Genomic DNA, 15,915 nt, shown 5'->3' with positions numbered 1-15,915 from the left:
GGCCACACCTGCAGCACACCTGTCCTAAACCTCACTAAATAACAAGTTACATTTCTTATTATTATAATCAAATGACAGCAGTCACTTCCATGTGATCATTTTCTAATATAAGTGTTTTGGCCCACTTATAATGACAAGAACAACAAATATTGTTTTTCATGAGCTGTATGCTAGTATTGTACGTCTAGGTGGGGGTCCTGCTTTGGAAATCATGTGTACCCCTTTCAGATATCGCATTTGGTTCCCATTAAAACATTCACATGCTGCACAATGAGATGTAAGCACTGGATCACGTGTACATTCTTGTAACTTTCCGTTTGTAAAATATATACATTTTTATTAGTATTTTTTTTATATAATAACAGGATTTCACGATTGATATTTAGAAAGTAAGATTCTTAATAAATGACAATAGAATGAGCACACATTTAATTGGTAAATCATAGTGTGACGACCTGGAATGACACTTAATGTGCGGTGTTGGAAATATCCGACTTTTTGTGTGGCTGTAAACGCATCACTGGCTCAGTGCCATAAGTGCATGTGTTGGCACAAATAAGAAAGTGCTGTTGACATGACGGATGGCAAACTTGGTTTTGGTCTGCTTTGTACAGCAGAAAATGACCAACTTTGCTAGATAGAAATTGTTTAGCGATGTTTTCGGTCATGTGTTTATAAAGAGTTTTGCTAAATAAAGTGATCGACGGAATTCTTGTCCTCCTTAAAGCGTCTCGACAGACGTTACAATAATTGAACAGTGGTAACGAAAACTGTTGTCTCTGTTGTGGCCTCTTTTAGTTAGTTACTTTGAAAATTGCTTTTTTTTTTTTTTTTTACTGGATTTTGTGCGCGGCATAGAATTTGGCCCTTGAGGCAATATCAATTTAGCATTAGAGCTGGCCCGCCGGTGTTATACTGCGTCGGTGCCGCTGTAACACCGCATTCACCGCTAATACTCATACTTGCCAACCCTCCTAATTTTCCCGGTAGACTCCCGAAGTTCAGGGCCCCTCCCGAAAATCTCCCGGGGTAACCATTCTCCCGAATTTCTACCGATTTCCACCTGGACAACTATATTGGGGGCATGCATTTAGGGCACTGCCTTTAGCGTTCTCTACAACCTGTCGTCAAGTCCGCTTTTGTGGCTTTTACACACACACACACACACACACACACACACACACACACACACACACACACGCACACACGCACACGCACACACGCACACACGCACACACACACACACACACACACACACACACACACGTGAATGCAAAACATACCTGGTCAAAAGCCATACTGGTCACACTGAGGGTGGCCGTATAAACAACTTTAGCACTGTTACAATTATGCGCCACACTGTGAGCCCACACCAAACAGGAATGACAAACACATTTCGGGTGAACATCCGCACCGTAACACAACAGAACAAATACCCAGAACCCCTTGCAGCACTAACTCTTCCGGGAAACTTCCAGCAAACTGACCAATAATTAACGTTTTATTCATGCATTTTCTCTTGCTACTTCAAAGCTTGAATGTTTGGTTCATTCATTATTGTTATTTTATTTTCAAATTTAGTATTAGCCTATGGAAAAAATGTGATATTTACCTCAGAAGATTGTAAATAGAAAAAAAAGGCACAACATTTTTATTCAAATTTTATTTGATATGCCATTGATATTTTTTTTTATTATTATTATAATTATTTGAAACTGGATTTTGCATGTCACTAAAGTTATATAAGCCTTGCTTGTACAATATTTAACGCAAAACTTGTTAGGGTCCCTTTTAAAAGGTTAATTTGTTCAACCTTGGCCCGCGGCTTTGTTTCCGTTTAAAATTTTGGCCCACTCTGTATTTGAGTTTGACACCCCTGCCTTAGAGGGAACGTTGCTTGCAGCACTAACTCTTCTGGGACGCTACAATATAAACCCCCCAGCTACTCGCCCAAGTGAATGCAAAACATACCTGGTCAACAGCCATACTGGTCACACTGAGGGTGGCCATATAAACAACTTTAGCACTGTTACAATTATGCGCCACACTGTGAGCCCACACCAAACAAGAATGGCAAACACATATCGGGTGAACATCCGCACCGTAACACAACAGAACAAATACCCAGAACTCTTCCGGGAAACTTCCAGCAAACTGACCAATAATTAACGTTTTATTCATGCATTTTCTCTTGCTACTTCGAGGCTTGAATGTTTGGTTCATTCATTATTGTTATTTTATTTTCAAATTTATTATTAGCCGGTGGAAAAAATTAGATATTTACCTCAGAAGATTGCAAACAGAAAAAAAAGGCACAACATTTTTATTAAAATTTTATTTGATATGCCATTGATATTTTTTTTAATTATCATTATAATTATTTGAAACTGGATTTTGCATGTCACTAAAGTTATTTAAGCCTTGCTTGTACAATATTTGATGCAAAACTTGTTAGGGTCCCTTTTAAAAGGTTAATTTGTTCAACTTTGGCCCGCGGCTTTGTTTCCGTTTAAAATTTTGGCCCACTCTGTATTTGAGTTTGACACCCCTGCCTTAGAGGGAACGTTGCTTGCAGCACTAACTCTTCTGGGACGCTACAATATAAACCCCCCAGCTACTCGCCCAAGTGAATGCAAAACATACCTGGTCAACAGGCATACTGGTCACACTGAGGGTGGCCGTATAAACAACTTTAGCACTGTTACAATTATGCGCCACACTGTGAGCCCACACCAAACAAGAATGGCAAACACATATCGGGTGAACATCCGCACCGTAACACAACAGAACAAATACCCAGAACCCCTTGCAGCACTGACTCTTCCGGGAAACTTCCAGCAAACCGACCAATAATTAACGTTTTATTCATGCATTTTCTCTTGCTACTTCAAGGCTTGAATGTTTGGTTCATTCATTATTGTTATTTTATTTTCAAATGTATTATTAGCCTGTGGAAAAAAATGTGATATTTACCTCAGAAGATTGCAAATAGAAAAAAAGGCACAACATTTTTATTAAAATTTTATTTGATATGCCATTGATATTTTTTTTAATTATTATTATAATTATTTGAAACTGGATTTTGCATGTCACTAAAGTTATATAAGCCCGGCTTGTACAATATTTAATGCAAAACTTGTTAGGGTCCCTTTTAAAAGGTTAATTTGTTCAACCTTGGCCCGCGGCTTTGTTTCCGTTTAAAATTTTGGCCCATTCTGTATTTGAGTTTGACACCCCTGCCTTAGAGGGAACGTTGCTTGCAGCACTAACTCTTCTGGGACGCTACAATATAAACCCCCCAGCTACTCACCCAAGTGAATGCAAAACATACCTGGTCAACAGCCATACTGGTCACACTGAGGGTGGCCGTATAAACAACTTTAGCACTGTTACAAATATGCGCCACACTGTGAGCCCATGCCAAACAAGAATGACAAACACATTTCGGGTGAACATCCGCACCGTAACACAACAGAACAAATACCCAGAACCCCTTGCAGCACTAACTCTTCCGGGAAACTTCCAGCAAACCGACCAATAATTAACGTTTTATTCATGCATTTTCTCTTGCTACTTCAAGGCTTGAATGTTTGGTTCATTCATTATTGTTATTTTATTTTCAAATGTATTATTAGCCGGTGGAAAAAATTTGATATTTACCTCGGAAGATTGCAAATAGAAAAAAAGGCACAACATTTTTATTCAAATTTTATTTGATATGCCATTGATATTTTTTTTAATTATTATCATAATTATTTGAAACTGGATTTTGCATGTCACTAAAGTTATATAAGCCTTGCTTGTACAATATTTAATGCAAAACTTGTTAGGGTCCCTTTTAAAAGGTTAATTTGTTCAACCTTGGCCCTTTTTAAAATTTTGGCCCATTCTGTATTTGAGTTTGACACCCCTGCCTTAGAGGGAATGTTGCTTGCAGCACTAACTCTTCCGGGACGCTACAATATAAACCCCCTGCTACTCCTCCACCTAAACCCCGCCCCCCCCCTAACCCCGCCCACCTCAACCTCCTCATGCTCCAAATTCCAAGCAGCTGTTTTGAGGCACGTTAAAAAAACAATAATGCACTTTGTGACTTCAATAATAAATATGGCAGTGCCATGTTGGCAGTTTTTCCCATAGAGTTGATTTATTTTGGAAAACCTTGTTACATTGTTTAATGCATCCAGCGGGGCATCACAACAAAATTAGGCATAATGACGTGTTATTTCCACGACTGTGTATATCGGTATCGGTTGATATCGGAATCGGTAATTAAGATTTGGACAATATCCGACTATCTGCAAAAAAGCCATTATCGGACATTTCTAGTCAAAAAACACACACTAAGTGCATACAATTATAAACAGCATGGGGAAGGAAAATTGCAAAAAAACAATGTATAATTCTACTGGTTAATAAAGAGAGTGTGTGAAGTACAATGAGGAGGTATTTGGGCTTCAAAATGATCGATAAAAGGAACGCTTTAAACACAAACACGCAGCAAGGCGGTGCTTTAAAACATGCCTTGCCAAAGGTGGCAACTGACTTTGCAAAATACCTTTGCTTTAAACTTAGCCAAACAATTAGGTAACAAGCAGTCAGATCTGCACAAGGAGTTTAAAGAGCGACAGGTGATGTAGTTAACCTGCTCCCCTGCTGTGCACATACTGTACATCAAGGGTGTCCAAACTTTTTCCACCGAGGGCCGCAAAAACCAATACAATATATGTTTAAACAAATACAATATATGCTTAAAAAATATACATTTAATCCTCCACTCAGTTATGATCCGGGGGACCCCAAAGGGTTTTGGTCAAATAAATATTAAAAATGTGTCATTATTCAAGTATTATTATTTTCATTATTATTCAAGTTTTAAATCTATATATCAACATTAGGAAAAAAAGAATGGAAAAAACACAAAATATGCAATATTTTTACCCAATACCTTTTTTTAGGTGGAATATTTGAGATTATAAAATAATTAGAGCCTTAATTTTGGATTTTGATTCATTATTATATTTTGAGCTATGACACTTAAAAACAAATCACACTAAAATAATTAAAGTGTTAAAAATAAATTATACTTTTTTTTTTACTGTTTTACTTTTAGCACAATAATCTCGAGATCAACTTCAGATATATATCCGTCAATTTTAAGTTTTATTGTTGTTTATGTTTTGTTTGTTTTAGGCCGTTCTTTAAAAAAAAAAAAACAGCTCAGTTTTTTATATGGCAAAAAGACAAAATATGCAACATTTTCCCCCAAAAATATCTCAAAGTGGAATATTTAATGTGACGTAATTGAAGCCTTGAATAGGTCAATAATTCAAAATGACATTGATTTTGATTCATTATTGGGGTGGTATAGCTCGGTTGGTAGAGTGGCCGTGCCAGCAACTTGAGGGTTGCAGGTTCGATTCCCGCTTCCGCCATCCTAGTCACTACTGTTCTGTCCTTGGGCAAGACACTTTACCCACGTGCTCCCAGTGCCACCCACACTGGTTTAAATGTAACTTCGATATTGGGTTTCACTATGTAAAAGCGCTTTGAGTCACTAGAGAAAAGCGCTACATAAATATAATTCACTTCACTTCACTATTATTTTTTAAAGAAAGAAACAGCCTGCATGACAGCATTGTGTTATTAAAGCATTGCAACATTTTCTTGTTACATTTCACCTGTTTACTCTTTTATATCACTTTTAATGTTTTTAATTTTTGTCAATTGTATTTTTAAAATGTACCGTGGGGCCGTTAAAAAGGACCTGCGGGCCGCACTTTGGACACCCCTGCTGTACATAGACGAACACACAGCTGGTTGGCTTGGATTATTAGCACAGTCCAAAACCGCCTAACGTCAACTATGCAAGTGAAAGTTTGTTATAATTTCCTACAATGTGTGTTTTACCTGCTACATGGCTTACCTGTGTACTTTTAGCCATAGTATTATTAGACTTTACGAATGATTGTGTTTGTCTTACAGCAGAGACAAGAGTGGCGACCAGAAATCATGAAGCATTTATTACAATTTCAAAAAAAGCTTTCTATTCTAGTCTAACCTAAATCTAGATCAGGCTTGGGCACTTATCTTGACTCGGGGGCCACATTTAGAGAAAAAAATGCGTCTGTCTATTTTTAGGAACACTAATACAAAACCTCACAATAATGTCTGATTGAATGCTAAAAACGTTATGACAGACCGCCTTAAAAAACATTATGAATTTGTCTATAAACGATAAAACACTGAATATTGACAAAAATATGAACGTCACACCCCCTTTCGATCGACACATTTTACAATCAAGTGAAAGGCAACAAAAATGCAACAAACAGTGAAATATGAACGCAAAGGTTACAAAATAAACCCACATACAATCGGATATATCACTAAGATTTAGAGGTTTGTAGTGAAAATCTCCTTACGCTTTCCACTCACACTACTTGGTGCCTCGTCTGAGCTGCTGTGACGTCGATTACCATAGTAACTAATTAGATCAATGGTTCTCAAATGAGGGGACGTGTACCCCTGGGGGTACTTGAAGGTATGTCAAGGGGTACATGAGATTTTTATAAAAATATTCTAAAAATGCCAATAATTCAAAAATCCTTTTATAAATATATTTATTGAATAATACTTCAAAAAATATGAATGTGAAAAGAAATGCAACAAAATGTAATATTCAGTGTTAGATAGATTTTTTGTGGACATGTTCCATAAATATTGATGTTAAAGATTTCTTTTTTGTGAAGAAATGATTAGAATTAAGTTCATGAATCCAGATGGATCTCTATTACAATCCCCAAAGAGGGCACTTTAAGTTGAAGATTACTTCTATGTGCAGAAATATTTATTTATAATTGAATCACTTGTTTATTTTTCAACAAGTTTTTAGTTATTCTTATATCTTTTTTTCCAAATAGTTCAAGAAAGACCACTACAAATGAGCAATATTTTGCACTGTTATACAATGTAATAAATCATAAACTGATGACATAGTGCTGTATTTTACTTCTTTATATCTTTTTTTTCCAACCAAGAATGCTTTGCTCTGATTAGGGGGTACTTGAATTAAAAAAAAATTCACAGGGGGTACATCACTGAAAAAAGGTTGAGAACCTCTGAACTACATGACCATAGTAACTAATTAGGTGACCATAGTAACTAATTAGGTGACCATAGTAACTAATTAGATGACCATAGTAACTAATTAGATGACCATAGTAACTAATTAGGTGACCATAGTCACTAATTAGATGACCATAGTCACTAATTAGATGACCATAGTCACTAATTAGATGACCATAATAACTAATTAGATGACCATAGTAACTATTTAGATGACCATAGTAACTAATTAGGTGACCATAATAACTAATTAGGTGACCATAGTAACTAATTAGATGACCATAGTCACTAATTAGATGACCATAATAACTAATTAGATGACCATAGTAACTATTTAGATGACCATAGTAACTATTTAGATGACCATAGTAACTAATTAGGTGACCATAATAACTAATTAGGTGACCATAGTAACTAATTAGATGACCATAGTCACTAATTAGGTGACCATAGTAACTAATTAGATGACCATAGTAACTAATTAGATGACCATAGTAACTAATTAGGTGACCATAGTCACTAATTAGATGACCATAGTAACTAATTAGATGACCATAGTAACTAATTAGGTGACCATAGTCACTAATTAGATGACCATAGTCACTAATTAGATGACCATAGTCACTAATTAGATGACCATAGTCACTAATTAGATGACCATAGTCACTAATTAGATGACCATAATAACTAATTAGATGACCATAGTAACTATTTAGATGACCATAGTAACTAATTAGGTGACCATAATAACTAATTAGGTGACCATAGTAACTAATTAGATGACCATAGTCACTAATTAGATGACCATAATAACTAATTAGATGACCATAGTAACTATTTAGATGACCATAGTAACTAATTAGATGACCATAGTCACTAATTAGATGACCATAGTCACTAATTAGATGACCATAATAACTAATTAGATGACCATAGTAACTATTTAGATGACCATAGTCACTAATTAGGTGACCATAATAACTAATTAGGTGACCATAGTAACTAATTAGATGACCATAGTAACTAATTAGATGACCATAGTAACTAATTAGGTGACCATAGTCACTAATTAGATGACCATAGTCACTAATTAGATGACCATAGTAACTAATTAGGTGACCATAGCAACTAATTAGGTGACCATAGTAACTAATTAGATGACCATAGTAACTAATTAGGTGACCATAGTAACTAATTAGATGACCATAGTAACTAATTAGATGACCATAGTAACTAATTAGGTGACCATAGTAACTAATTAGGTGACCATAGCAACTAATTAGGTGACCATAGTCACTAATTAGATGACCATAGTAACTAATTAGATGACCATAGTAACTAATTAGGTGACCATAATAACTAATTAGATGACCATAGTAACTAATTAGATGACCATAGTAACTAATTAGATGACCATAGTAACTAATTAGGTGACCATAGTAACTAATTAGGTGACCATAGTAACCAATTAGGTGACCATAGTAACTAATCAGATGACCATAGTAACTAATTAGATGACCATAGTAACTAATTAGGTGACCATAGTAACTAATTAAGTGACCATAGTCACCAATTAGATGACCATAGTAACTAATTAGGTGACCGTAGTAACTAATTAGGTGACCATAGTAACTAATCAGATGACCATAGTAACTAATTAGATGACCATAGTAACTAATTAGGTGACCATAGTAACTAATTAGGTGACCATAGTCACTAATTAGATGACCATAGTCACTAATTAGGTGACCATAGTAACTAATTAGGTGACCATAGTAACTAATTAGGTGACCATAGTAACCAATTAGGTGACCATAGTAACTAATCAGATGACCATAGTAACTAATTAGATGACCATAGTAACTAATTAGGTGACCATAGTAACTAATTAAGTGACCATAGTCACCAATTAGATGACCATAGTCACTAATTAGATGACCATAGTCACTAATTAGATGACCATAGTAACTAATTAGATGACCATAGTAACTAATTAGATGACCATCGTAACTAATTAGATGACCAAAGTAACTAATTAGGTGACAATAGTCACTAATTAGATGACCATAGTAACTAATTAGGTGACCATTATAACTAATTAGGTGACCATAGTAACTAATTAGGTGACCATAGTAACTAATTAGATGACCATAGTAACTAATTAGATGACCATAACTAATTAGGTGACCATAGTCACTAATTAGATGACCATAGTAACTAATTAGATGACCATAGTAAGTAATTAGATGACCATAGTAACTAATTAGGTGACCATAGTAACTAATTAGATGACCATAGTAACTAATTAGATGACCATAGTAACTAATTAGATGACCATAGTAACTAATTAGGTGACCATAGTAACTAATCAGATGACCATAGTAACTAATTAGGTGACCATAGTAACTAATTAGGTGACCATAGTTACTAATTAGATGACCATAGTAACTAATTAGGTGACCATAGTAACTAATTAGATGACCATAGTAGCTAATTAGGTGACCATAGTAACTAATTAGGTGACCATAGTCACTAATTAGGTGACCATAGTCACTAATTAGATGACCATAGTAACTAATTAGGTGACCATAGTCACTAATTAGATGACCATAGTAACTAATTAGGTGACCATAGTAACTAATTAGGTGACCATAGTAACTAATCAGATGACCATAGTAACTAATTAGATGACCATAGTAACCAATTAGGTGACCATAGTAACTAATCAGATGACCATAGTAACTAATTAGATGACCATAGTAACCAATTAGGTGACCATAGTAACTAATTAGGTGACCATAGTAACTAATCAGATGACCATAGTAACTAATTAGATGACCATAGTAACCAATTAGGTGACCATAGTAACTAATTAGGTGACCATAGTCACTAATTAGATGACCATAGTAACTAATTAAGTGACCATAGTAACTAATCAGATGACCATAGTAACTAATTAGATGACCATAGTAACTAATTAGGTGACCGTAGTCACTAATTAGATGACCATAGTAACTAATTAGGTGACCATAGTCACTAATTAGATGACCATAGTAACTAATTAGGTGACCATAGTAACTAATTAGATGACCATAGTAACTAATTAGATGACCATAGTAACTAATTAGGTGACCATAGTAACTAATCAGATGACCATAGTAACTAATTAGGTGACCATAGTAACTAATTAGGTGACCATAGTTACTAATTAGATGACCATAGTAACTAATTAGGTGACCATAGTAACTAATTAGGTGACCATAGTAACTAATTAGGTGACCATAGTAACTAATTAGATGACCATAGTAACTAATTAGGTGACCATAGTAACTAATTAGATGACCATAGTAACTAATTAGGTGACCATAGTCACTAATTAGATGACCATAGTAACTAATTAGGTGACCATAGTAACTAATCAGATGACCATAGTAACTAATTAGATGACCATAGTAACTAATTAGGTGACCATAGTTACTAATTAGGTGACCATAGTAACTAATCAGATGACCATAGTAACTAATTAGATGACCATAGTAACTAATTAGGTGACCATAGTCACTAATTACATGAGCACATGAGAATAGTCACTAATTAGATGACCATAGTAACTAATTAGATGACTATAGTACCAAAAGCGCAGATTTCAACAATTGAAATACATTGCATAGTTCAAGCCTTACGGTCATTAGAAAACATCACTGCACATCATAATGGCAGATACATTTTCCGTCTTAAAGATCTAAAAAAAATTATTTGGGAATGTCCGGCGGGCCAGATTGAAATTCTTAAGGGGCCGCATGTGGCCCCCGGGCCTTAATTAGCCCAGGTCTGATCTAGCTTATAGAAGGCTATATGTAATATATGTATATGTAAATGGTTTGAATGCAATACATCTTAAACAACATGTATAACCACATGTTACACACAAAGCCCTCAATATGTTGAGGCTCACACACCTGTATGGTCTCTGTGATCTTGTTCAAGGCTTCCTGGGCCTCAGGGTTTGCTTCATCCAGCGAGAGAGCTCTTCGGTACACCCCTTCTGCCGTTACCAGTTTCTCCTGTTCTTCCAGTCTGAAATGGAATGCTCCAAAGTCAGAGAACTAATTGGCAGTAATCGGAAACTACAGAGTAATTGGTAAGTAGCAGGGAATTCTCTTTGACTGATTTGACAGCACAAACGTTTTTTCAAATCAAATACACTACAATTAGAAGATTGTTTTTTATGTTCCGCCCATGAACTGTAGAGGAGACTAGTTCACAGGAGGTGATGAGGGCATGTATGATGAGTTGTGCAGTGTGGAAGGAAATTGAGGAAATTGCAAAAATTAACTTTAATTGTCATCATACCCCTGCGATGAGGTGGCGACTTGTCCAGGGTGTGCTCCGCCTTCCGCCCGATTGTGGCTGAGAGAGGCACCGGCGCCCCCCCGCCACCCCAAAGGGGAATAAGCGGTAGAAAAATGGATGGATGGATGTCTTCATACCCAATGTTAAGTGGTTCAAGAGCCACTTCAACACGGATGTAGTAGAAGACATTGTAATAAAGGGCGGAGCCTGGCAAAGTCCACAGCACGTAATCAAGGGCGTAGAATTGGGTAGGGACGCTAGGGACACGTCTCTACCAATATCCAGCCGCTACTGTGTAGTCACTATCAATACAAGCGCTGCCCGTAATGTTTAGTCAATGATTATGGCACAGAAAGGGTTAAATGTCTGTCTCTGCTAGAAGTCCCGCCTCTATCCTAAATATCGCTCCCTGATTGGTTGCTGCGTTCATACTAACTTACGTGTGATTGGCTGTTCCCGCTGTCACTCTTCACTGTGGAAAAAACAGTCCCACCTATCCAGACGTTAGCTCCAAATTCGCACTGCATCTCGTCTTTTCATCCGCTTTTTTTTCCAGGTGAAAGTCAATGCTCAGTCCCCTCTGCCATTGTTAACCCTCCCCGTAGGTGAAAGTCAATGCTCAGTCCCCTCTAACATTGTTAACCCTCCCCGTAGGTGAAAGTCAATGCTCAGTCCCCTCTACCATTGTTAACCCTCCCCGTAGGTGAAAGTCAATGCTCAGTCCCCTCTAACATTGTTAACCCTCCCCGTAGGTGAAAGTCAATGCTCAGTCCCCTCTACCATTGTTAACCCTCCCCGTAGGTGAAAGTCAATGCTCAGTCCCCTCTAACATTGTTAACCCTCCCCGTAGGTGAAAGTCAATGCTCAGTCCCCTCTACCATTGTTAACCCTCCCCGTAGGTGAAAGTCAATGCTCAGTCCCCTCTAACATTGTTAACCCTCCCCGTAGGTGAAAGTCAATGCTCAGTCCCCTCTACCATTGTTAACCCTCCCCGTAGGTGAAAGTCAATGCTCAGTCCCCTCTAACATTGTTAACCCTCCCCGTAGGTGAAAGTCAATGCTCAGTCCCCTCTACCATTGTTAACCCTCCCCGTAGGTGAAAGTCAATGCTCAGTCCCCTCTAACATTGTTAACCCTCCCCGTAGGTGAAAGTCAATGCTCAGTCCCCTCTACCATTGTTAACCCTCCCCGTAGGTGAAAGTCAATGCTCAGTCCCCTCTAACATTGTTAACCCTCCCCGTAGGTGAAAGTCAATGCTCAGTCCCCTCTACCATTGTTAACCCTCCCCGTAGGTGAAAGTCAATGCTCAGTCCCCTCTAACATTGTTAACCCTCCCCGTAGGTGAAAGTCAATGCTCAGTCCCCTCTAACATTGTTAACCCTCCCCGTAGGTGAAAGTCAATGCTCAGTCCCCTCTAACATTGTTAACCCTCCCCGTAGGTGAAAGTCAATGCTCAGTCCCCTCTACCATTGTTAACCCTCCCCGTAGGTGAAAGTCAATGCTCAGTCCCCTCTAACATTGTTAACCCTCCCCGTAGGTGAAAGTCAATGCTCAGTCCCCTCTGCCATTGTTAACCCTCCCCGTAGGTGAAAGTCAATGCTCAGTCCCCTCTAACATTGTTAACCCTCCCCGTAGGTGAAAGTCAATGCTCAGTCCCCTCTAACATTGTTAACCCTCCCCGTAGGTGAAAGTCAATGCTCAGTCCCATCTACCATTGTTAACCCTCCCCGTAGGTGAAAGTCAATGCTCAGTCCCCTCTAACATTGTTAACCCTCCCCGTAGGTGAAAGTCAATGCTCAGTCCCCTCTGCCATTGTTAACCCTCCCCGTAGGTGAAAGTCAATGCTCAGTCCCCTCTAACATTGTTAACCCTCCCCGTAGGTGAAAGTCAATGCTCAGTCCCCTCTAACATTGTTAACCCTCCCCGTAGGTGAAAGTCAATGCTCAGTCCCATCTACCATTGTTAACCCTCCCCGTAGGTGAAAGTCAATGCTCAGTCCCCTCTAACATTGTTAACCCTCCCCGTAGGTGAAAGTCAATGCTCAGTCCCCTCTGCCATTGTTAACCCTCCCCGTAGGTGAAAGTCAATGCTCAGTCCCCTCTAACATTGTTAACCCTCCCCGTAGGTGAAAGTCAATGCTCAGTCCCCTCTGCCATTGTTAACCCTCCCCGTAGGTGAAAGTCAATGCTCAGTCCCCTCTAACATTGTTAACCCTCCCCGTAGGTGAAAGTCAATGCTCAGTCCCATCTACCATTGTTAACCCTCCCCGTAGGTGAAAGTCAATGCTCAGTCCCCTCTAACATTGTTAACCCTCCCCGTAGGTGAAAGTCAATGCTCAGTCCCCTCTAACATTGTTAACCCTCCCCGTAGGTGAAAGTCAATGCTCAGTCCCCTCTACCATTGTTAACCCTCCCCGTAGGTGAAAGTCAATGCTCAGTCCCCTCTAACATTGTTAACCCTCCCCGTAGGTGAAAGTCAATGCTCAGTCCCCTCTAACATTGTTAACCCTCCCCGTAGGTGAAAGTCAATGCTCAGTCCCCTCTAACATTGTTAACCCTCCCCGTAGGTGAAAGTCAATGCTCAGTCCCCTCTAACATTGTTAACCCTCCCCGTAGGTGAAAGTCAATGCTCAGTCCCATCTACCATTGTTAACCCTCCCCGTAGGTGAAAGTCAATGCTCAGTCCCCTCTAACATTGTTAACCCTCCCCGTAGGTGAAAGTCAATGCTCAGTCCCCTCTGCCATTGTTAACCCTCCCCGTAGGTGAAAGTCAATGCTCAGTCCCCTCTAACATTGTTAACCCTCCCCGTAGGTGAAAGTCAATGCTCAGTCCCCTCTGCCATTGTTAACCCTCCCCGTAGGTGAAAGTCAATGCTCAGTCCCCTCTAACATTGTTAACCCTCCCCGTAGGTGAAAGTCAATGCTCAGTCCCATCTACCATTGTTAACCCTCCCCGTAGGTGAAAGTCAATGCTCAGTCCCCTCTAACATTGTTAACCCTCCCCGTAGGTGAAAGTCAATGCTCAGTCCCCTCTAACATTGTTAACCCTCCCCGTAGGTGAAAGTCAATGCTCAGTCCCCTCTACCATTGTTAACCCTCCCCGTAGGTGAAAGTCAATGCTCAGTCCCCTCTAACATTGTTAACCCTCCCCGTAGGTGAAAGTCAATGCTCAGTCCCCTCTAACATTGTTAACCCTCCCCGTAGGTGAAAGTCAATGCTCAGTCCCCTCTAACATTGTTAACCCTCCCCGTACGTGAAAGTTAACCTTAAACATGTGAATTCAACTACTTTAGTCCGCTTCTTAACATCGTAAAAACATCAGCTGTCTTTTTCTACGGACTGCAACAGTCCGTTGTCATGGATACATGACAACAACTTCCATTCATACCAGTCATACGTGCCTGAGGCGGAGTGATAGCCGACGCTGTGATCAGGCTTTAGAATAGTAGCCGTGCTCATTATTTAAACCACGGTTAACAGCCAATCAGATCGCCGGATTTCACCTTTCCGTTTAATTTTTTTAGTTTCATGTATCATATTTACAGTACAAAAGCAGCAATAGAAAGAAGTAAATGAAGGGAAAAATTGTGAGTGATTTAAACACAAGTTGGGGAAAAGATTATTACAGTTAATTTATGTTTATTTACTATGTTGTATTGCATGAATGTATTTCTGATGTTAATTGACAGTATGATGCACTACAGCCTAAAGAGTAAAGATGAGAACTCTTCCAAGTTGTCTCCTTTGCTTTCATTTTAGTTGCTTTACCTTATAACATCTGCATGACGTGAAATTATGATTGCTAATGTAAAAAAAAAAAAAAAAAAAAGTAAACTTTCAGAGTGCTGCCTTGGAGCACTTTTGAGTCCCCACCAATCTCAAAATCCAACCTACTCCCTTGCACGTAATAATGCAGCATTAAATTCATGATGACTTTCAACATGCTGAACGTATGTTAAAAGTCCATGCAATGCAACTGTCTAAATTTATTCTTATTTGTATTGCGGAGAACCAGCATCTTCAACAGTCGACATTTGATTTTAGTCCATTTATTTTGTCGGTTACAGGAGCGCTCTGCTGTTTGAAAGACTTTCTACAAAAAAGCTAGTCAAAGATAATTTCTATGAAAGCACTTTAGTTTTTTTTAAGGAATATACTAGGGCTTTTTTAATATCTGGATATTTTTAGGCCATGTCCCGATACACCATATATATCTCCGTATTTTGCCTTAGCCTTGAATGAACACTTGATGCATATAATCACAGCAGTATGATGATTCTATGTGTCTACATGAAAACATTCTTCATACTCCATTAATATATGCTACTTTTAAACTTTCATGCAGAGAGGGAAATCACAACTAAAAGTGTATTTATTAAACAGTTATTAAGCAGTGGCACAAACATTCATGTCATTTCCAAAACAGAAAGTGCAAG

General features: G+C 38.3%; 1 protein-coding gene across 4 annotated transcripts in view; it reads right to left on the bottom strand.

The window, feature by feature from the left end:
• The window catches only part of ttc14 (tetratricopeptide repeat domain 14), a 72,010-nt gene that overhangs the window by 17,280 nt on the left and 38,815 nt on the right, over nucleotides 1-15,915 (bottom strand). For all 4 annotated transcript variants that reach the window (XM_061883837.1, XM_061883838.1, XM_061883839.1 and 1 more), the window contains one exon: nucleotides 11,088-11,205. In XM_061883837.1, coding sequence (XP_061739821.1) covers nucleotides 11,088-11,205 — 118 coding nt within the window. The remainder of the gene's footprint in view (nucleotides 1-11,087; nucleotides 11,206-15,915) is intronic.

Source organism: Nerophis ophidion, linkage group LG22 (genome assembly GCF_033978795.1).
Source record: "Nerophis ophidion isolate RoL-2023_Sa linkage group LG22, RoL_Noph_v1.0, whole genome shotgun sequence".
Lineage (NCBI taxonomy): Eukaryota > Metazoa > Chordata > Actinopteri > Syngnathiformes > Syngnathidae > Nerophis > Nerophis ophidion.
The sequence above is the reverse complement of the archived record's forward strand: the minus strand, read 5'-3'. Positions and strand labels throughout refer to the sequence as shown.